We start from the raw sequence: 21183 nt of genomic DNA on the forward strand, positions 1-21183 counted from the left end.
GTGGCTACTGTTTCTTTAAAAAAGTACAAAAAATAAATAATTTTTTGGCTCCCTTTGTCAGAGAGAGGCCTCGAATCTTGCTAAACTCCCCGGGTTTCAAGAGCAAGCTAAAAATTCTGATGTCGAAAGCTGTGGGGTGCAAGGCCTCCCCAAACCCCCATTCCCCAAAAGCCCAGGGTTACAGCTGATGGGGAAAGGGGCGCTGAGGCTGTCTGAACCCCCCCCCCAAAGTCCAAAACCGCTTACCGGCCGAGTTGTGGCTGGAGCTTTCCCAAAAGCCACATGAAGAGCATGGGCCTAATGTGAAGTGGGCCATTTTTGCAGAAATTATGATGTTTTCAGCCCACGCTTTGCTGAGCTATGGGGTTTCAACCTCCCCACCCACCTGCCCCACCTGCTCCCCGCAATCCAGAGGTGACACAAAACCGCTGTGGGTTGCGGCAACTTTAGGAAAGGGTTTAAGCGTTCAAATTTTTGCAGAGGCCTTTGCTTTCTTTAGGAGCATGAATGAGCCTTGGGCTGAATAATTTCCCCCCTAGGAAAAGGTGTGTGTGTTTGTGGAGGGAGGTCAAGGATCTAATGTTGCTTTATGGACGAAAAAAATTATTATGACCGGCCAACAACAGACAGTGGAAAATCCAGAAATATGTTTGAAATAAGGGGCGGGGGAAGAATTAAGAGGCAGACAGAGACTTCCTGGCTTCCCTCTCTTTTTTTCCTTTCTGTTGGTGGTTCAGTTCTTTAAAAACTTTTTCAAAATGTGTCATGGGATTAAAAGAAAGAGAGAGAGAGAACATAAGAATTTTGCTAAAGGATTTAGCCAACCAGCTTTCAAAAACAACAAAATCCTCTGGACGCTGAGAGATTTTTAACACCCATTTTTTTTCTTCTGAATCAATGGGACTCAGAGTTTCCTTTGGCTAAAAAATAAAAAGAAATCCCAACTTGGGAGAGGCTTGGGAAGGACACGCCATCTCCCAAGGTCTGAAGCGAAAGCGGATTTAAAAGAAAATGGAAAGGTTTATTTCGTAAAACAAACACGGAAGGGCCACACAACGCCGAAGTTTGCCCTACTCAGAGTAGACCCCTTGAAACGAACGGCTAGACCCTGGCCCCTCGATTTCACCAGGACCAGGTCTACTCTCGAGTAGCACCGGGTTGGCTTCCACCGCCCTAAATTTGCGAGTTGCCCTGCACTTTCGCGTAAAGCGATCCTCTTACAAAAGGCGGATTATTGGTGACAAAAGCACGGGTCCCAGTTCCTCCTTGGCTTACTTTTTTTTGGGGGGGGGGGGAGAAAAGAAAACAGGGACAAGAATACACAGACATATTTGGGAGCCTTTGAAGTAAGAGAGGAGATCAGAGGCGTTTTACAAAAGAGCAGAACCCGAAGCGCAGTTATCTGTCCCGCTAGTCGCCAGCGCGCACAGAGGATCAGGCGTAAAACTGAGAAGAAAGTTTCCAAAGGATCCTTCTTAAGGCAGCCTTACCTGGTCTTCTTGGGGCGCGCGGCTCCTTCTCCTCCGACCCCCTTCCTCTCTCGCCTCCAGCCAGTTCCCTGGCTCAGACTGGCATGGAAACTTTCCTTGGGAAATCCAGCCCCGCGCACGAGGTGTGGCTCTCCACCCCGCTGCGTGAGAGAAGGAGGAAATGCTCAGAAGGACTTTCCACACACAGAGAGAGACGCGCGCGCCCGCGCGTGCACAACACACCCGGGTGCTTCAGTGCGCCTTGGAGAGGCGATGCAAGAGCGCTGACTTGGGGGCGGCCGGGGCATTGCAGAAAAAAAGGGACCCAGGAAAAGCCGCCTTTGGGGTCCAAAGGTCTATCCATCACTGCTGGCAGAAGAAGCGGGCTGGCAGCATCACGCAGATGCCAAGACTCTCAGCGGGCATGGGGCATAGCTGCCAACGTTTCCCTTTTTTAAAGGGAAATTCCCTTATTCCGAATAGGATTCCTCGCAAGAAAAGGGGAAAGTTGACACCTATGGCAAGGGACCTGATCAATGCCAGATTTACATATAAGCTAAGGTTGTTGTTAGGGACGCAGGTGGCGCTGTGGGTTAAACCACAGAGCCTAGGACTTGCCGATCAGAAGGTGAGTGGTTCAAATCCCCGCAACGGGGTGAGCTCCCGTTGCTCTGTCCCTGCTCCTGCCAACCTAGCAGTTCAAAAGCACGTCAAAGTGCAACTAGATAAATAGGTACCACTCTGGCGGGAAGGTAAACGGCGTTTCCGTGCACTGCTCTGGTTCGCCAGAAGCGGCTTAGTCATGCTGGCCACATGGCTGTACGCCGGCTCCCTCGGCCAATAAAGCGAGATGAGTGCCGCAGCCCCAGTGTCGCCCGCGACTGGACCTAATGGTCAGGGGTCCCTTTACCTTTACCTAAGGTTGTTGTTGTTTAGTTGTTTAGTCGTGTAGGACTCTTTGTGACCCCCTGGACCAGAGCACGCCAAGCTCCCCTGTCTTCCACTGCCTCCTGCAGTTTGGTCAAACTCATGCTGTTAGCTTCAAGAACACTGTCCAACCATCTCGTCCTCTGTCGTCCCCTTCTCCTTGTGCCCTCCACCTTTCCCAACATCAGGGTCTTTTCCAGGGAGTCTTCTCTTCTCATGAGGTGGCCAAAGTCTTGGAGCCTCAGCTTCGCGATCTGTCCTTCCAGTGAGCACTCAGGGCTGATTTCCTTGGATCTTCTTGCAGTCCAAGGGACTCTCCAGAGTCTCCTCCAGCACCAAGCTAAGGTTACCATATTTTTTTCAATGAATCCGGGGACACTTTAAAAAAAAAAGGGGCGGGGAGTTATTAAAAAAGAAGAAGTAATATCTTCTCTTCTGTGGTCTCCTCTGTCGCATGGCCTTCCTCTGGGCCCCGGCCACGTGTCCTTCCCTTCCCGGTGCTCTCCTACCTTTTCTCCTCAGCGCAGCAAGGTCAGGGCTCACCTCTTTCTCTCTCTTCATTTTCCTCCTCTCTTTCTTCTCCATGCTGGGAAAGATGGAGGGCACAATGAGAAGGGGACGACAGAGGACGAGATGGTGGGACAGTGTTCTGGAAGCTACCAGCATGAGTTTGACCAAACTGCGGGAGGCAGTGGAAGACAGGAGGGCCTGGCGTGCTCTGGTCCAGGGGGTCACGAAGAGGCGGACACGACTAAACGACTAAACAACAACAACATTGTATTCAATTATGGGGCATCAGAGTTTTTAGGGGCTAACCAGGCTGGGATAGCAGGCTTGTGGGTTGTTGAATGTCCGATGTAGATTTTTTTCAATTTCGTTGTTCTGTATGGGACAATGACAATAAATATTATCGTATCGTAGGCCCATAAATTACCATATAGCATATGTTCAACACACACAAAAAAGCGACAATTTGTTGTTGACTAAGGACAGCTGGACATAGAAAGGGCCCTGTAACCTTCAGTAGCTTAGGGCCTCATCAAACCTGAATCCAGCCCTGGGCCTGATCCTTCTCTCCCTTGATGATTCTGACGCCCTGCACCAGCGGTTGGGCATCTGTTCTGTGTGCTGAAGAGCCTCCATGTTTAGAGGCAGTCTACCAGCAGAGGGTAAGGATGCGGGTGGCTCTGTGGGTTAAACCACAGAGCCTAGGACTTGCCAATCAGAAGGTCAGCGGTTCGAATCCCCGCGACGGGGTGAGCTCCCGTTGCTCGGTCCCTGCTCCTGCCCACCTAGCAGTTCAAAAGCACGTCAAAGTGCAAGTAGATAAATAGGTAAATACCTTCTGGCGGGAAGGTAAACGGCGTTTCCATGCGCTGCTCTGGTTCACCAAGAAGCGGCTTAGTCCTGCTGGCCACATGACCCGGAAGCTGTACGCCGGCTCCCTCGGCCAGTAAAGCGAGATGAGCGCCACAACCCTAGACTCGGCCACGACTGGACCTAATGGTCAGGGGTCCCTTTGCCTTTTTACCAGCAGAGGGTAGCAGCTGGTAGCATGGGGGGGGGGAGGACACCCACCTGTCACCATCCTCTGCCTGGCTCTGTCTAGCAGAAATGTCTCAACAACAGCTGTTCCATATTACTTTCTTTTGACCCCAAGCGCTCAGAATAAACCTGTCCAAATCTTTCTACAATTTCTACTTTCAGTATTTATATTTATTTATTTACTTTATTGGGGGGGGGGTTAGCCCCTGAGTATGCCCATGGCTGGTAGACTGCCGCTAAACTTGGAGGCTCTTCTGCTTCGCCGTTTAGGGACAAATCTGGGCTGCCGGTTTTCTCAGCGGCTTTTGGGGGTTTCAGGCGACAGCTGTTCCTAGCCCTGCTTGGATTTGCCAGAGATGGAACCCGGGACTTTTGGAACACCAAATTAAATGCTATGCTGCTGTGGTGCATGGCCCTTCTCTTAAACAGAACGATAAGATTCCAGTCCTCATTGTTGCGAAGGAAAGGGCTGGTTTAAATAGAAGCTGCCCGACACAGAGACAGATCTTTGGACTCTCTAGCGCAGGACTTTCCAGGGATTTTAGGCAGAGGTCCTCTCCTGCCAGGGCATGTTGAATTTTCCAGTGTTCAAATTTCCCAAAGAAGGAGTCCTAAAACGTTGCAACATGGCTTGGGAATTCAAAGGATATTTCTGTTAAATTAATATAATTTAGTTTTGCTTGGTAAGTAAAATGTAAAATTGCATAGAAATCATTAAAACGATTGCCAAGTACTGACAATTATATTACAATTTTAGTAGTACAGTGGTACCTCGGGTTAAGTACTTAATTCGTTCCAGAGGTCCGTTCTTAACCTGAAACTGTTAACCTGAAGCACCACTTTAGATAATGGGGCCTCCTGCTGCCGCCGTGCCGCCAAAGCACAATTTCTGTTCTCATCCTGAAGCAAAGTTCTTAACCTGAAGCACTATTTCTGGGTTAGCGGAGTCTGTAACCTGAAGCGTACGTAACCCGAGGTACCACTGTGGTAGTATTTAGCATTAGCTGACATTTTCAGAAAGTAAAATTAAAATTACAGTACTTGCTTTTCCAAAAGCAGTTGATGTGCTGCTTCGTTGAACGTAGACTTACCAAGCTAAATGTAGGACATTCCATAGCCTTTAAAAGGCCTCTCTTATCTGAATTTTCATTTTTCACTCAGCTCACTAAATTTCTTAAATGCCTGCTTGCAATAATAATATTGTTATTACAGCCGATTTCCAAAATCAGCCAAACCCTTTCCATGTTGTTTTCTTGAGTAGGCCCACTGAAATTAACCAGGTCTATGAAGTTCAATAGGGACGCGGGTGGCGCTGTGGGTAAAAGCCTCAGCGCCTAGGGCTTGCCGATCGAAAGGTTGGCGGTTCGAATCCCCGCAGCGGGGTGCGCTCCCGTTGCTCGGTCCCAGCACCTGCCAACCTAGCAGTTCGAAAGCACCCCCGGGTGCAAGTAGATAAATAGGGACCGCTTACTAGCGGGAAGGTAAACGGCGTTTCCGTGTGCGGCTCTGGCTCGCCAGAGCAGCGATGTCACGCTGGCCACGTGACCCGGAAGTGTCTCCGGACAGCGCTGGCCCCCGGCCTCTTGAGTGAGATGGGCGCACAACCCTAGAGTCTGTCAAGACTGGCCCGTATGGGCAGGGGTACCTTTATGAAGTTCAATGGTCCTACTCAGAGTAGGGCTTAAATTGGCTGCAACTCTTGTACGATATATATGCATGTGGGATGTTTTGCAAATATTCATCAACAGGATAGAAGGTTGCTTACATAATATTTTTTTTGAAGACCTCAAGTGGAATGCCTCTGAGCGCGTCCAGAGTGCTTCTCCCCCTAAAACATAGGAAGAAGCAATCTGAAGGCAAATATTGAAAGCATACGGAACAGGCTTCTCTTTTTGTTTTTGAAGGGATAAGATTCCCCTCCCAGGGTGTCAAACAACATGGACAGGAAGCAGTTGATAAAAATAACACCTGATAAAAAAAATAACATTGACTAAAAAGCAACAGAAGTTTGTACAATTACTTATATTTAGACTCACAACCGCTATGCGTTACAAATCTTCAAGGCCGTTTTCTAAAAAGAGACTACTCTTCCTAAAAGGAGGTTTATCAACAGCTATAAGCGACGAGATTACGTCAGCATGAAACACGACAGCTCCCATAATTTACCTCTTCTCGAGTGCTCAAAAAGCATCCGCTGCTGAAAGATTCATGAAATTGAAGACAAGCTGCGAGGTTGTTCCGAGACCTGCTGAGCAATGTCTCCCAGGAGTTTTAAAAGAACACGTCGTATCCATTGCTGGCAGTGCTGCAGGCTCACTCAGAAGAGGTTATTAAAGCATTTCCTTGTGACAGGGAGTTCCACAGGCTCCCTGAAAATGCCGGCAAGGCGTAAGGATGGGAAAATGAGTCAATTTCAGGTTCTGTTTTTATTTGTTTCCAGTCTTCAGTCCCCCACATTTCCACATTAGTTTGGGTTTAGGAAAGAGAGGGTCATGTACACATTCTCTGTCTCCCGGTCTAGCCTCCCTCACAGGGTTGTTCTGCGGCTATGATGGAGGAGGAGAGCATGCAGACCATAATCTGAACTCCCTGGAGGCTGGTCGGTGCGGACTGGCTGTCCACAGTCTTCCTCAACCCTACCTGGAGATGGAGTGGACCTGGGACCTTCTGCATGCAGAGCAGGTGTCCTCCTACTGAGCTAAGGCGCTTAAGTATAATATCAAGTTTCTAGTCCTCATAGTTCCGAAGAAAGTCCGGACTTGGACAGGGACATAGGAAGCTGACTTACACTGAGTCAAGCCATTGGTTCATCTAGTTTTTCCTCTGTACGTTGCTATGCGCAAGGACTGAGCTAAAACCTCCCTGTGACTTTCTCCCCAAATCATAGGCTGTTTTTGCTCAGCTTCCTCAGTAAAGTGTCATCTTTCAATCCAGACTGTGTAATTTAAGTTACTTTTCTAACACGGGATTTTTTTTTTAAATGGTGCAGGGTTCCCTGGGAAGAAGAGTTGATAGTTAAACAGCTCTGGGAATTGTAGTTCTGGGAGAGGGGATAGAGAGAGGCGTCTCCTAACAACTCTTAGCTCTCTTAGTAATAATAATAATAAATTTTATTTATATCCCGCCCTCCCCAGCCGAAGCCGGGCTCAGAGTGGCTAACATCAAATGTATAACACATTAACATAAAATCAGACAATCAATTAAAATATATCCTCAAATCAGATCAGGATCAGAATAAAATCCAATCAGATGGCAACCCGCAGATTAGGGTTGGGGACCTTAAATGCTCACCAGGCCCAACTGTTTGTGCTGAACTTATATGGGCCTGTGAGAAAAATTGGGAGGCCACTTTCATGCACGTTCTTATGAAAGGGGAGAGGGAGTCAGACTTAACCCCGACCAAAGGCCTGGCAGAACAGCTCCGTCTTGCAGGCCCTGCGGAAAGATGTCAAGCCCCGCAGGGCCCTAGTCTCTTGTGACAGAGCGTTCCACCAGATTGGGGCCATGACCGAAAAGGCCCTGGCTCTGGTTGAGGCCAGCCTAACCTCTCTGTGAACTATAGTTCCCAGGATTCTTTGGTGGAAGCCAAAGTCTGTTAAAGTGCTATAAAGGTAAAAGGTAAAGGTACCCCTGCCCGTACGGGCCAGTCTTGCCAGACTCTAGGGTTGTGCGCCCATCTCACTCAAGAGGCCAGGGGCCAGCGCTGTCCGGAGACACTTCCGGGTCACGTGGCCAGTGTGACAAAGCTGCATCTGGCGAGCCAGCGCAGCACACGGAAACGCCGTTTACCTTCCCACCAGTAAGCGGTCCCTATTTATCTACTTGCACCCGGGGGTGCTTTCGAACTGCTAGGTTGGCAGGCGCTGGGACCGAACAACGGGAGCGCACCACGCCGCGGGGATTTGAGCCGCCGACCTTTCGATCGGCAAGCCCTAGGCGCTGAGGCTTTAACCCACAGCGCCACCCGCGTCCCAGCACAAAGTGCTATAAGAGTGCTTTAAATTTATGGAGCAGACATAACCAGGCTCCTTGCCTGAAGCGCTGGAGAGCTGCTGCCTATCAGTGTGGACAATATTGAACTAGATGGACTGATGGTCTCAGTTAAAGGCAGCTTCCTAGAGCATCACTAGAGCTATATCCCTGAGAATATTTAGAGATATACACTGCCTTTGAACATGGAGGTTCTCTCATGATCAAGAACACGGCTTTATAGCAAGTAAAACCTTTGATCCACATAACTCAGTACTGTCAGCCCTGGCTGGCAGCATCTCTCCAGAATCTCGGGCAGGAAGTCGTTCTCAGCCCTACCTTGGGATTGAACCAAGGACCTTCTGAATGAAAAGCAGATTTTTCAGCGCTCAGCTACCACCATTTTCCCAATCTTCTTCCTCCAATCTGCCTGACCCGCCCTTTCAAAACACCTAAGGCAGCGTTCATCGTCAAATCCTGCAGCGGGGAGTTCCGCAAGTGAAACCTTGCCTTGTGTGGGGAAATGCTTCAACCTACTTCCCCTCATGGCCACTGGTCCCATCACCTCCTGGCAAATAGAAGGGGAAGAAATGGAGGCAGTGGGAGATTTTACTTTCTTGGGCTCCATGATCACTGCAGATGGTGACAGCAGCCGCAAAATTAAAAGACGCCTGCTTCTTGGGAGAAAAGCAATGACAAACCTAGGCAGCATCTTAAAAAGCAGAGACATCACCTTGCCAACAAAGGTCCATATAGTTCAAGCTCTGGTTTTCCCAGTTGTGATGTATGGAAGTGAGAGCTGGACCATAAAGAAGGCTGATCGCCGAAGAATGGATGCTTTTGAATTCTGGTGCTGGAGGAGACTCTTGAGAGTCCCATGGACTGCAAGAAGATCAAACCTCTCCATTCTGAAGGAAACCAGCCCTGAGTGCTCACTGGAAGGACAGATCCTGAAGCTGAGGCTCCAAGACTTTGGCCAACTCATGAGAAGAGAAGACTCCCTGGAAAAGACCCTGATGTTGGGAAAGATGGAGGGCACAAGGAGAAGGGGACGACAGAGGACGAGATGGTGGGACAGTGTTCTTGAAGCGACAAACATGAGTCTGACCAAACTGCGGGAGGCAGTGGAAGACAGGAGGGCCTGGCGTGCTCTGGTCCAGGGGGTCATGAAGAGGCGGACAAGACTAAACAACTCAACAACAACACTTCCCATCAATTTCGCCAGGTGACCCCAAGTTCTACTATAACAGAAAAGTATGGTTTTTTTATTATCATCTCTTAGATTTCTTAGCCTCGACCTTCCCCATAAGGTCCCAGAGCAGATCATGACCACGTAAAAACTTAGCGTGAAAACCGGTTCAAACAATTTGCCACTTGGGGCTGGTTGATCTGCGAGACCGCCTTATTCCATATACATCTGCTTGACCTGTTTGATGGACAGAACCAGCCCTCCTGCGGGTGCCACATTTGTAAGAACTTGATTTTTCGGTGTGGCAGCACCTGTGGAACTCCCTGCCTATTGACAGCAGGCAGGTGCCTTCACTGTGCTCTTTTTGGCACCTGCTAAAAACAAACCTACCGAGATATTTAGAATCTTAATATGTTTTTCGTCTCTTTAACTTTCCAAAAGTCTTATCCATTGCTGCTTTCAATTTTTCTTATTGGTAACTTTATCGTTTCATCTTTCTTTAAAACTGCTTTGAGGTTGTGTTTGTCTTTTTAACAACCAAGCAGTGTGTAATTTCTATTCAATAATTTGCAATCAGAAGAATAGGATGGATATATGTATGTGTGTGTGTGTATATATTTAGCCTTGGTGAAGACTTGACGTTTTTATCCCCCCAAAAGTTTTTGATTGCGTTTCCGCTGAAATGAGGCTGTATTTTAATGTTTTTATGTTGTGTTTTAATCTTGTTTTTTAAGCTGTATTTCAATCAATTGTTTTTATATTTGGTGTTAGCTGCCCTGAGCCCAGTCTTGGCTGGGGAGGGCGGGGTATAATTAAAAAGTAATAATAATAATAATAATAATAATAATAATGTGTGTTTGTATTCTGGCCTTTGATACTATAGATAGATGATTGATAGATAGATAGATAGATAGATATTATCAAAGGCCAGAATAAAGACATGTGTCACCAGCGTTCATCTTTCTCTGTTCCTCCACATCGTGCATCGTAATTGCTAATAATGCAGCAATTATCTAATCATTTTAAATACACACACACACACACACACCCCGCTCCTGGCAAGCTCACAGAGATTGCATCCGCCATGCATATATATGGAAGGAAAATCTCCATGGCTTCAGCCTCCTTCCCCGACTGAAAATAGAAAATTCTTCTTGGAGCTGATTCACTGTGGCCGCTGCAGTCCCTGCGATGAAGGCTTAGGAGGGGCTGCATTGCAGCAAAAAAAAAAAAGAGGAGAGGCTTGTGCGCAACAGAGACAGACCCACACACAGCCAGCCAGCCAGACAAAAGCAGGAGGGGAGACGGATCACACCATCTGCCCATCTCTCTGGACCACTAGAGATCTCTCTGTCTCTCTCCTCCGGCAACACAAAAAGCATCTCTTATTTCTGTTGCATCCCGAGCCCCTTTTGGCCCTACTCCGAGGAAGGTAAGGAAAAGTCGGAAAAGAAAAAGGGTATTGGAAATATATATTATTTGGAGGGAAATGGGGGGTGGGGAGAGAATGTATATTAATTCTGGTCGGTTTCTTCCATCTTCCACTTGTCCTTTAAAATAAACAAATAAATCTCGCATTGTTATTAATCTGTTCAGAGTTATTGTATCTTCCTGCATACAATACATTTTGCCTTCTTTTTTTAAAAAAAGGCTCATTCAGACCTGTTAAGCCTGTCTGGAGGGGTACGCTGGGATTGGAGGGGATAAATGTCATAATAATAATAATAATAATAATAATAATAATAATAATAATAATAAATTGTATTTATACCCCGCCCTCCCCAGCCAAGACCGGGCTCAGGGCGGCTAACAACCAATAATAAAAACAAGTTGATTGAAATACAACTTAAAAAGCAAGATTAAAATACAACATTAAAACATTAAAATGCAGCATCATAACAGGGGGAGAAAGGAAAAAAGAAAGAAAGAGGGGGAGATATAGATATATAGCTATAGATAGGTGTTTAGAGTAGACTGATTGAAATGAATGGGCCTAAGAACGCCACCTTGATTAATTTCCATGGGTCTCCTCAGAGTAGGGCATCTTCTTCAACCCATGTCATCGCCAGCCACCTGTTCAGTGTTAAAAACGTTTAAAAATGCTAATTTGGTCCTCTTTATGGAAACGCAACCCTTCTCTGACCACTCCCTTGTTGTATGGAGAGATACAGATATTTTTAGAAACCTGAAGAGGCGACGGTGGTCCACAAATGAAATGGTCCTTGAAAATGAAAATTTTAAAAAGCAGGTTTTTCTAAAACAACAAGGCTGCAATCCTAACCAAGTCCACTCAGAAGGAAGTCCCATTTAACTCAAGGGGGCTTACCCCCAGGTAAGTAGGGTTAGGATCTCAGCCCTTTTAATGGCTCTCTCGCTCTCTCCACCTCCTTCCCACTTATTAAATTAAGCAGGTGGTGATTCGGGGCTCGCGGAGCCTCTTCGGTTTTGATTCCGCCAGTCATTTGGTGCCTTTCAATAAAACGATTATCCGGAAACAATGTTAGAAGGATGTGTCTGCGTACATAAAAATATCCACGCACCCCCCCCCCCCGCATCTTGCAGAGGGGGCTATTTTCAAAACGCAGATGTCTGCCACATGCTTGGGATGCCACACAAAGGTCTTTCAGAGGAGCCTGCACTCTCACACAAATCCCCACCCCGCTTTTAAAATTAAAAGTGATGTAATTTTTCTTGGGAGCCCAGAAAGGCATCGAAAGCAGAGATAGATATAGCACAGCAGGAACCAGGAGATGGCTCCCTTGAAGGAAAATACGGAGGTGCGTTGCATGCGTACAATTATATTTTTCAAAAAATGCACACTCAGGTGAAGCGTAACCTCCAGATTTCAATTCCTTTTCCTTCCTTCCTTCCTTCCTTCCTTCCTTCCTTCCTTCCTTCCTTCCTTCCTTCCTTCCTTCCTTCCTTTCTTTCTTTCTTTCTTAAAAAAGAGTAAGTTTCTAGAAGCTGAGATATGAGGCGAAATGGACAGGCGCTGCTCTTATTTTTGTGGGGAGGCGAGGCGAGAAACTAGCCTGCTCTCCCCCCTTTTGGAATTTTATTTTTGAACCCCCGTAAAAGATCTTTCGCTGCCCCATGGGAATGCAGTCTTGCTAGCCAAGGACAGCATGTCTGAGAAAAGGGAGCAGGGAAAATTGGCAGAGAAGGCGCAAAGAGGGTCAGGTTGGAGGGCAGCCCCTCCTTGGATGATGGATGGATGGATGGGGAGATGTTCTACTGCCTGAAGAAAGGAAATCTCCAGACTGAGAGGTGGGGCAGTGAGGAGGGCGGGGGAAAAGGAGATGTGTGGTTGGGGGTGGGAGAGAGGGAAGGTACCGCAGTTAAGACCCACCCAAGGGTGTTGCTGTTGGGTGTGGGGAGAGGAACTCGCGGCTGGAGGAGGGATGGGCCCAGACCTCAGGGTCCTGTCCTCTCCCCCATCCTTTTCAACATCTACATGAAGCCGCTGGGAGAGATCATCAGGGGGTTTGGGCTGGGTGTCCATCAATATGCAGATGATACCCAGCTTTACCTCTCTTTAAAATCAGAACCAGTGAAGGCGGTGAAGGTCCTGTGTGAGTGCCTGGAGGCGGTTGGAGGATGGATGGCAGCTAACAGATTGAGGTTGAATCCTGACAAGACAGAAGTACTGTTTTTGAGGGACAGGAGGCAGGCAGGTGTGGAGGACTCCCTGGTCCTGAATGGGGTAACTGTGCCTCTGAAGGACCAGGTGCGCAGCCTGGGAGTCATTCTGGACTCACAGCTGTCCATGGAGGCGCAGGTCAACTCTGTGTCCAGGACGGCTGTCTATCAGCTCCATCTAGTACGCAGGCTGAGACCCTACCTGCCCGCAGACTGTCTCTCCAGAGTGGTGCATGCTCTGGTTATCTCCTGCTTGGACTACTGCAATGCGCTCTATGTGGGGCTACCTTTGAAGGTGACTCAGAAACAACTCATCCAGAATGTGCCTGCCAGATTTGGTGACTGGGAGCAGCCGCTGAGACCATATAACACCTGTCCTGAAAGACCTACATGGCTTCCAGTACGTTTCCAAGGACAATTCAAAGTGTTGGTGCTGACCTTGAAAGCCCTAAACCAGACATAGCCAAACTTGCCCCTCCAGCAGTTTTGGTACTACAACTCTCATCATCCCTGACCACTGGTCCCGTTAGCTAGGGATGATGGGAATTGTAGTCCCAAAACAGCTGGAGGGCCGAGTTTGCCTATATCTGCCCTAAATGGCCTCATCCACCCCCATCGTTCTGCCTGGACGCTGAGGTCCAGCTCCGAGGGCCTTCTGGCAGTTCCCTCCCTGTGAGGAGTGAGTCTACAGGGAACCAGGCAGAGGGCCTTCTCGGTGGTGGCGCCCGCCCTGTGGAACGCCCTCCCATCAGATGTCAAAGAGATAAACAACTATCTAACATTTAGAAGACATCTGAAGGCAGCCCTCTTTAGGGAAGCTTTTAATGCTTGATGTTTTATTATGTGTTTATATGAGTTGGAAGCTGCCCAGAGTGTCTGGGGCAACCCAGTCAGATGGGCACCATATAAATAAATTATTATTATTATTATTATTATTATTAGCGACATGCCTAGCGCTCAGGCCTCCTGAGTGTTCCCCTAACAGAAGATCCCTTCTTCCTCCTCTCTTCTCAGCAAGAAATGAGGGACACGGTCAACTCCCAGTACGACTCCTTCCTATATTGGAAGATGCCCATCCCAGAACTGGACCTGAGCGAGCTGGAACACCTGGGCTTAGCTGAGCTGGTCGCCTACAAGCCCAAGGGAGGCTATGGCAGCTTCACGGCAGAGCGGAAGAAACAGAACCGCAGCATCTCCGACGGGGAAGACGACGGCGAAGACACCAGCCTCCTCCAGTTCAACAGTTTCAATTTCTGGAGGGCTCCTATACCCTGCGTCGGCCCTTTAGATTTCGACCTGATCTGAGGCCTGTGCAGCTGGGCTCCTGTCCTTCAGTGCGACGAGTGAGGCGGCTAAACCTTTTGTCTACACCCCCCCCTTCCGACCAATTCCCCGTAGTGTTTTCCTTTTCAAATTGTACGGCCAGGCTGAATTGCAAAATTGCTTCTGTCGGTGTCGTCTGCCTGTGTCTCTCTCCTTCTCACGTTTTGTCTCTTACGTGTTTTTGCGGGCGGGGAAGGGGACTGTGGTTTGCAAAATTGGGACTGAATGTATTTATTGGCTGGAGGGTGAACTGCGTCGAGAGGCCCTGAGGTGCGCCCACGTTCCTGTTTGTGGCGATGGCAGCCGGAAGCGTGCGGGGAATTAAGCGAGGCATTTCCCCACCCCCTTGATCATAAAAACGACTCCGTACAGCTGGGTGGCTTTTGAGGGGATCGCAGCTAGGATCTGGAGCAGGAGTCGGCAACTAAGCAGCCTCTGAGCAAATTCCGCCCCGCGGGTCTTTGGCCTGTCGAGCTGCAAGCTCTGTTTCCTTCTTCCTCTTGCCAGAAGCCACTTTCAGAAAGCGTGAAATTACATATCTTGCTTCTGAATAACTCGAGAGGGATAATTTGTGTGTGTGGGGGGGGTGTTGGGGGGTCTGCGCTGCCACTTCCGGGTTCAGCCGAGGGGGGGAGGGGGCGCCAAAGAAGCGCCATTTCTTGGGGGAGGGGAGGGAGATGTGTAGGCCAAGATGAAAGCTCAGCTCCTGGACATGTTTGAGATTAAACTGCAAAAGAAAAGAGGTGTCTTTAAGAGCGTTTGTGGTGGTGATTTCATAATAACCACAAGAGATTTGCGCACCTGGAGATTTATCGTGCACGGAGCGGAGGCGGTTGGCTGCCCCCCGCCTTGCCGCCCCCACAAGTACATTATCAAATTACAGCGTTGTCTCTTAAGCAGCTGCTGGGGAAACAGGATTGCGGTTCAAAGTCAGGAATCAGGACGAATTTTATTTTATCAGTTGGAATGTGGGATAAGACGGGAACTGGGTAGGCTAATCGCCAGTGGCCCTTGGAGCGGGAATCATAGCTGTCAACTTACAGATTTGAAAATAAGGGACCAGCAGCCTTGAAAATAAGGGACCAGCAGCCAAAATTAGGGACCTGCAGCCTCACCTGTTCCAGGCGCTCCAGTCTTCCTGTCCTCCTGCAGTCTGGTCAAACTTATGCTGGTAGCTTCGAGAACACTGTCCAACCAACTTTGTAACCAGAGGTTCAACTGAATAGGATCTGAATCACATGCACCACAAGGCCTATGCAGCCTCAACTTAACATGGCTCCCCAGCCTGGCTTTGCACTGCAAAGTTTGCAGCAGCACGTGCAACAAAATGGCGTCCAGCATGCAAAAACCCCCTCAGCTTGCATTAACTAGCCACACACAAGGCATGCAAGCTCCACCCCCCCAGTCGTTCTTAGACTTCTTATTGGGTGAGCAACACAGCCAAGCAACACAGTTGGAGCCTCCCTCCTCCCTGGCTGGCAGGGAGGGAGGGAGAGGAGCTTTTTCCTTTGAAATTTAAGGGACATCCATCAATAAGGGACAGCAGTGGGACATGGCGCTGGAATAAGGGACTGTCCCTTCAAATAAGGGACACTTGACAGCTATGGCGGGAATGCCTCTACTCTCCAACCGTAAAACAAAAAGGGAGTGGATTTTGGCCGACTGCAGCCACAGTCCACAGCAGGAGTTAGCAACTAGCGGCCCGCAAGGGAAATCCGGCCCAGGGGGCAATGTGGTGCCAGGGCGAGAGGGAGTGAATTGGGTAAAGGCTGGCATGGCCTGCAAGGAAACAGCAGCCAATATTATAAACACAGTTGCACCAGCCACCTCTCCATTTCTCCACAGACCAGAACAAAGATCCAGGTTTTCCAGTAACATCATGTGTGGAGACTCAGGCCTTATCATGTGACCTGCAGTGGCCCATTGGCCTCAGGCAGCACATCACTGGGAGCGGCGCCAGTCCCTGCCGCTCTCATTCCCCGAGCCGGAAACCTTAAGAGAGTCAGCGGCAAATTTCTAAAGTTACAGATAGATATAGATAATTTATTATGGTCGGAGACCAGCTTATAAAACACACTTGGGGGTACAATCCCAGAAGGAAAACAAACATTTAAAACAATGCACAACAATAAATTTAAAATTTATAAATGCAATAAGCATATAGACCAGGGGTCTGCAACCTTTAAGACAAAAAGAGCCACTTGGACCCGTTTCCGAAGGGAAAAAAACTGGGAGCCGCAAACCCATTGCGACATTTAAAACAAATATAACACTGCATACAGTGGTGCCTCGCAAGACGAAATTAATTCGTTCCGCAAGTCTCTTCGTCTTGCGGTTTTTTCGTCTTGCGATGCACGGTTTCCCATAGGAATGCATTGAAAATCAATTAATGCGTTCCTAGGGAAACCGCCTTCAGACCAGGTCCGGGGACAGTCTGTCCCCGGACCTCTTCTGAAGGCTGGGGGGGGGGGGGACAAGGGCTTTTCTTCCCACCCCCAGCATTTTAAAAAACCCTGGGACAGCGGAGGACTTCTCCGCTGTCCGGGGCGATTTAAAAGCCCCTGGGAAGGCAGGCAGGGGGGACAAAGACTTTCGCCCCCTGCCCGCCTTCAGAAGGTGTTCCCGCCCCCCCTCCCCGCTTCGGAACAGCGTTCCGAAGTGGGGCGGCTGGGGCAGGTCTTCCCGCCCCCCCTCCCCGCTTCGGAACAGCGTTCCGAAGCGGGGCGGCTGGGGCAGGTGTCCCCGCCCCCCCTCCCCGCTTCGGAACAGCGTTCCGAAGTGGGGCGGCTGGGGCAGGTCTTCCCGCCCCCCCTCCCCGCTTCGGAACAGCGTTCCGAAGTGGGGCGGCTGGGGCAGGTGTCCCCGCCCCCCCGCCCCGCTTCGGAACAGCGTTCCGAAGCGGGGCGGCTGGGGCAGGTCTTCCCGCCCCCCCTCCCCGCTTTGGAACAGCGTTCCGAAGTGGGGCGGCTGGGGCAGGTGATCCCGCCCCCCCTTCGGAACAGCGTTTTAAAATGCTGGGGGTCGGGAGCGAAGCGCTGCCGACCCCCAGCATTTTTAAATCTCCCCGGGACACGGGGAGATTTTAAAATGCTGGGGTCGGCAGCGCTTCCCTCCCGACCCCCAGCATTTTAAAATCTCCTCGGGACAGAGACTTCTCTGCTGTCCCTTGGAGATTTTAAAATGCTGGGGGTCGGCAGCGAACGCTTCGCTCCCGCCCGCCAGCATTTTAAGATCGCCCGGGGCAGGCGGGGGGAAGGCAGGCGGGGGGGAGCAAAGACTTTTGCCCCCCGCCGGCCTTCAGAAGAGGTCCTCTTCTGAAGGCCGGCTGTGGGCGAAAGTCTTTGCTCCCGACCGCCAGCATTTCTCTATGGGCTTTCGTCTTGCGATGCAAGCCCATAGGGAAATTCGTCTTGCGAAGCGCCTCCAAAACAGAAAACCCTTTCGTCTTGCGGGTTTTCCGTCTTGCGAGGCATTCGTCTTGCGGGGTACCACTGTATATTGTTTCTTACCTTAATGTCCGATCTGACAGCGGGCGGGAAGGTGACGTTGGGACGGTGCGTGACTAATGCACGCACCGCCCCCATGCGACGTCACAGCCAGTACAGCGCCCGCCACAGTGGGGAGTGTTGGGGCGCACAATGCGCCTCCTCCCCTCGCTAGTATCCGCCCCGGAGCCGCGGCAAAGGTGTAAAAGAGCCACATGTGGCTCCGGAGCCGCGGGTTGCAGACCCCTGATATAGACACTTAAAACTTGAAGATAAGCTACCACACAGAGATGAACCAGAGTCACCCATGGAACTGAGTTTGGGGATTTTCTTAACGAACTAGTCTCGGTTAGGGGATGGTCTGCGCCTACAAATCTGTACACAGAATCTGGCGACCATCCTGGGTCACGAAGAGGCGGACACGACTAAACAACAACACAACAACAATAATAAATTTTATTTATACCCCGCCCTCCCCGGCCAGAGCCAGGCTCAGGGCGGCTAACACCAGTAAAATTACAGTGAAAACGTAATAGGGGGGAAAACCCCCAATTTAAAATACAGGTTAAAATGCAATTTAAAATGCAGCCTCATTTTAAAAGTCAAAACCATAAGGGGAGGAAAACATAAGGGTCAGACTGAGTCCAAACCAAAGGCCAGGCGGAACAGCTCTGTCTTGCAGGCCCTGCGGAAAGATGTCAAGTCCCGCAGGGCCCTGGTCTCTTGTGACAGAGTGTTCCACCAAGTCGGGGCCAGTACTGAAAAGGCCCTGGCCCTAGTTGAGACCAATCTAACCACCTTGCGACTTGGGACCTCCAAAGTGTTGTCATTTGTGGACCTTAAGGTCCTCCATGGGGCATACCAGGAGAGGCGGTCCCGCAGGTACCTGGGTCCTAGGGCTTTAAAGGTCGCTCTTGGCTCTTCTGTTGCCCGCTGCCAACGTGCAGCCCCACACGGATTTTCCTCCCCAAGGGAGAGTGGTCTTTGACATGGGGGGCTCCTGGCCTACACAAATCCTTTGACCACATCCCAGACTAAAAAAAACCCCACCTTCTGTTAACCCAGCCTGTGCCAAGCCAAACGAAAAGGCGGCCTGACCGTACGTCTCACGGAGATCCGAGAGAAGAATGGGACTTTGAATGCGCGAACAGTGCGCTGGGGCCCAATGCATCGCGGCCTCTCAGCGCCGGACAAAAGCCTCATTCAAAAGATGGCAAGATGCCTGTTCGCACCATGCAGACTTTGCTCAAAGCCGGGCTGAAGGTCTCGTCGATGGCGGTGGCTGCTGGCGAGGAAAACACATGACCTAAGGCCTCAAACGTAATAAATTGCGGGGTGTGGAGGCAGGAGACAAGTTGAGGCTCTGTTTCCTTAGAAAGGGAAGCCTTTCTTTTAGGGGGGACAGTTTTGACACCTTTGAGGGATTCATCGGACGACGCCCCTGCTGCTGCGCATCGCCACGGCCTCCGTATACCGGGTGGAAAAGTTTCCTGAAATGGGCAAGAAGTGTGTTATGTACCGAGTTGAATAGGATTCAGAATGCAGCAGTCTGATTGGTCCTAGAACAACAGGATCCAGAATGCAGCAGTTTGATTGGTCCTAGAACAATGGGATCCAGAATGCAGCAGTCTGATTGGTCTTAGAACAATAGGATCCAGAATGCAGCAGTCTGATTGGTCTTAGAACAATAGGATTCAGAATGCAGCAGTCTGATTGGTCCTATAACAATAGGATCCTGAATGCAGCAGTCTGATTGGTCTTAGAACAATAGGATCCAGAATACAGCAGTCTGATTGGTCCCAGAACAATAGGATCCAGAATACAGCAGTCTGATTGGTCCCAGAACAATAGGATCCAGAATACAGCAGTCTGATTGGTCCTAGAACAATAGGATCCAGAATACAGCAGTCTGATTGGTCCCAGAACAATAGGATCCAGAATACAGCAGTCTGAATGGTCCTAGAACAATAGGATCCAGAATGCAGCACTCTGATTCGTCCTAGAACAATAGGATCCAGAATGCAGCAGTCTGATTGGTCCTAGAACAATAGGATCAAAAATGCAGCAGTCTGATTGGTCCCAGAACAATAGGATCCAGAATTCAGCAGTCTGATTGGTCCTAGAACAATAGGATTCAGAATGCAGCAGTCTGATTGGTCCTAGAACAATAGGATCCAGAATGCAGCAGTCTGATTGGTCCACAGGAGCCACCCAATCCAGCTCCAGGTGGAAGTGAATCCGCAATCTGATTGGCCTACAGGAGAATCCCAGAATTAGCCAATCACGTGGGGCCCATTGTGTAAATAATGTATATAAAGCAGACATTCTGGGGGAACTTCCATTCCTCCTCACCACTATGAGCTGAATAAAGAGCATGAAATCCACTCTCAACTCCGAGTATATTTCAAAGTGGAATAAATAGAGTCCTTCCAAATCTCACAGTGTGCTGCTGCATGGATAGTTTACGTACATTTCATGAAGTTTAATCCTAAAGGAAGAATCGCAGGTCAGTGGGCAGACTGGCTGCCTTGAGTGCAGAAGGTGCCAGGTCCCCAGTCGCATCTCCTGGTGGGACTGGGGGCAATCTCCCCCCAGAAACCCTGGAGAGCTGCTGCCAGTCAGTGTATACAGTGCTGAGATGGATGGACCATTGGTCTGGCTGGGGGTGAGGCTGCAAGCCGTACATTTAAAGCACCTCCCGATTCATGAATCATGGGAATTGCAGTTTACCATTGTCAGAGCTACAGTTGCCTGCACCTTTAACAATTGCAGGTTGAATGAACTTCACGCCTGTGGCAGCAATTGTAAATGTGCTGAGCTAGATGATTTTAATTTCTTTTTTATTTCTTCTTTTATTTCCTATATCTATTTAGACAATTTTATTTGCTTAGACAATTTATTTCCCGCTAATTGCTATTGCCTCTAACTGGTGAACAAGGTACGCAGCGTAAAGAAAAAGAAAAATAAGTCAAGCCTCTAAAATCCCATAGGATTTAAATTTTTAATAAAAAGAATGCAATGTAAGAAATAATGGGAGTGGTTGAAATACAATTAGAAGCCAATGCAAACATTTAATGCGGCATCTCCCCTCGGGCCACCAGTGTGGAGCTCGCGAAGCACAGCCTGGGACCCCAGAAGACCGGAAAATAAATAAATTTAAAATGACTTTTTGAAAAATATCAACAAATTTAAGAGTCACACTAAGGCAAACCAGTGCAAAAGAATGAAGCAGTAATTCACGAACAACATCTCCTCTCTGGAGCAGAAAAATAAGCTGAAGACATCAGTGGGCAAATTTTAGCTTTGAAAAGCCTTGGGAAAAATCACCAATATTCAAATTGCGACTTACCGCCATAGAGAAGCCCATGCCTAGAGCGGCTCCATCGCTCAGCGCCCATAGACTCTCAGTCTATGGGGCGGTCTTTAGTCTTACCATAGAGGGATAGAGAGGAAGGAGGAGGGAAAAAAAAACATGGCCGCTCCCCATAGAGGTGACAAGTGATAGAGCGTCCGAGAAAATCCTCGGGTCAACCACGGCCGCTTACCATTGTACCATAGAGATGGCGACGGATAGAGCGGCAAGCCCCTCTAGGAAGAGAGCGGGAGAACGCACGTCGGAGGAAGGGGTGGGCCTTTC

General features: G+C 49.2%; 2 protein-coding genes and 1 long non-coding RNA gene across 7 annotated transcripts in view; 1 reads left to right on the forward strand and 2 right to left on the reverse strand.

The window, feature by feature from the left end:
- CDC42SE1 (CDC42 small effector 1) overlaps window positions 1-1679 on the reverse strand; it is a 47751-nt gene extending 46072 nt beyond the window's left edge. For both annotated transcript variants that reach the window (XM_028709753.2, XM_028709752.2), the window contains exon 1: window positions 1491-1679. The gene's annotated coding sequence lies outside the window, so the exon portion shown is untranslated. The remainder of the gene's footprint in view (window positions 1-1490) is intronic.
- Window positions 1680-10245: 8566 nt separating this feature from the next.
- On the forward strand, window positions 10246-14189 carry MLLT11 (MLLT11 transcription factor 7 cofactor). 4 transcript variants are annotated; one of them, XM_077920194.1, is made up of 2 exons: window positions 10246-10558; window positions 13753-14189. In XM_077920194.1, exon 2 carries the CDS (start codon window positions 13759-13761, stop codon window positions 14041-14043), a length of 285 nt encoding a protein of 94 aa, XP_077776320.1. In that variant the 5' UTR covers window positions 10246-10558; window positions 13753-13758; the 3' UTR covers window positions 14044-14189. The 4 variants fall into 4 exon arrangements, with proteins under 4 accessions (XP_077776320.1, XP_028566372.2, XP_077776321.1 ...); XM_028710539.2 differs by having other exon boundaries at window positions 10340-10531; XM_077920195.1 differs by lacking the exon at window positions 10246-10558 and adding an exon at window positions 11410-11431.
- A 3799-nt stretch (window positions 14190-17988) lies between these two features.
- Window positions 17989-21085, reverse strand: LOC144325916 (uncharacterized). The gene is made up of 2 exons (XR_013391079.1): window positions 20896-21085; window positions 17989-19036 (listed from the first exon to the last, which is right to left on the reverse strand). It is a non-coding gene; the product is annotated as an uncharacterized LOC144325916 (long non-coding RNA).
- Between the last annotated feature and the right edge of the window lie 98 nt (window positions 21086-21183).

Source organism: Podarcis muralis, chromosome 16 (genome assembly GCF_964188315.1).
Source record: "Podarcis muralis chromosome 16, rPodMur119.hap1.1, whole genome shotgun sequence".
Classification (NCBI taxonomy): Eukaryota; Metazoa; Chordata; class Lepidosauria; order Squamata; family Lacertidae; genus Podarcis; species Podarcis muralis.

Bases quoted from the DNA above. Each gene is read 5' to 3' on its own strand.
- MLLT11 (XM_028710538.2), top strand. From the start codon at position 11,850: ATGGCTCCCTTGAAGGAAAATACGGAG. The intron at 11,877-13,752 runs GTGCGTTGCATG...CTCTCTTCTCAG, and splicing joins CCTTGAAGGAAAATACGGAG to CAAGAAATGAGGGACACGGT.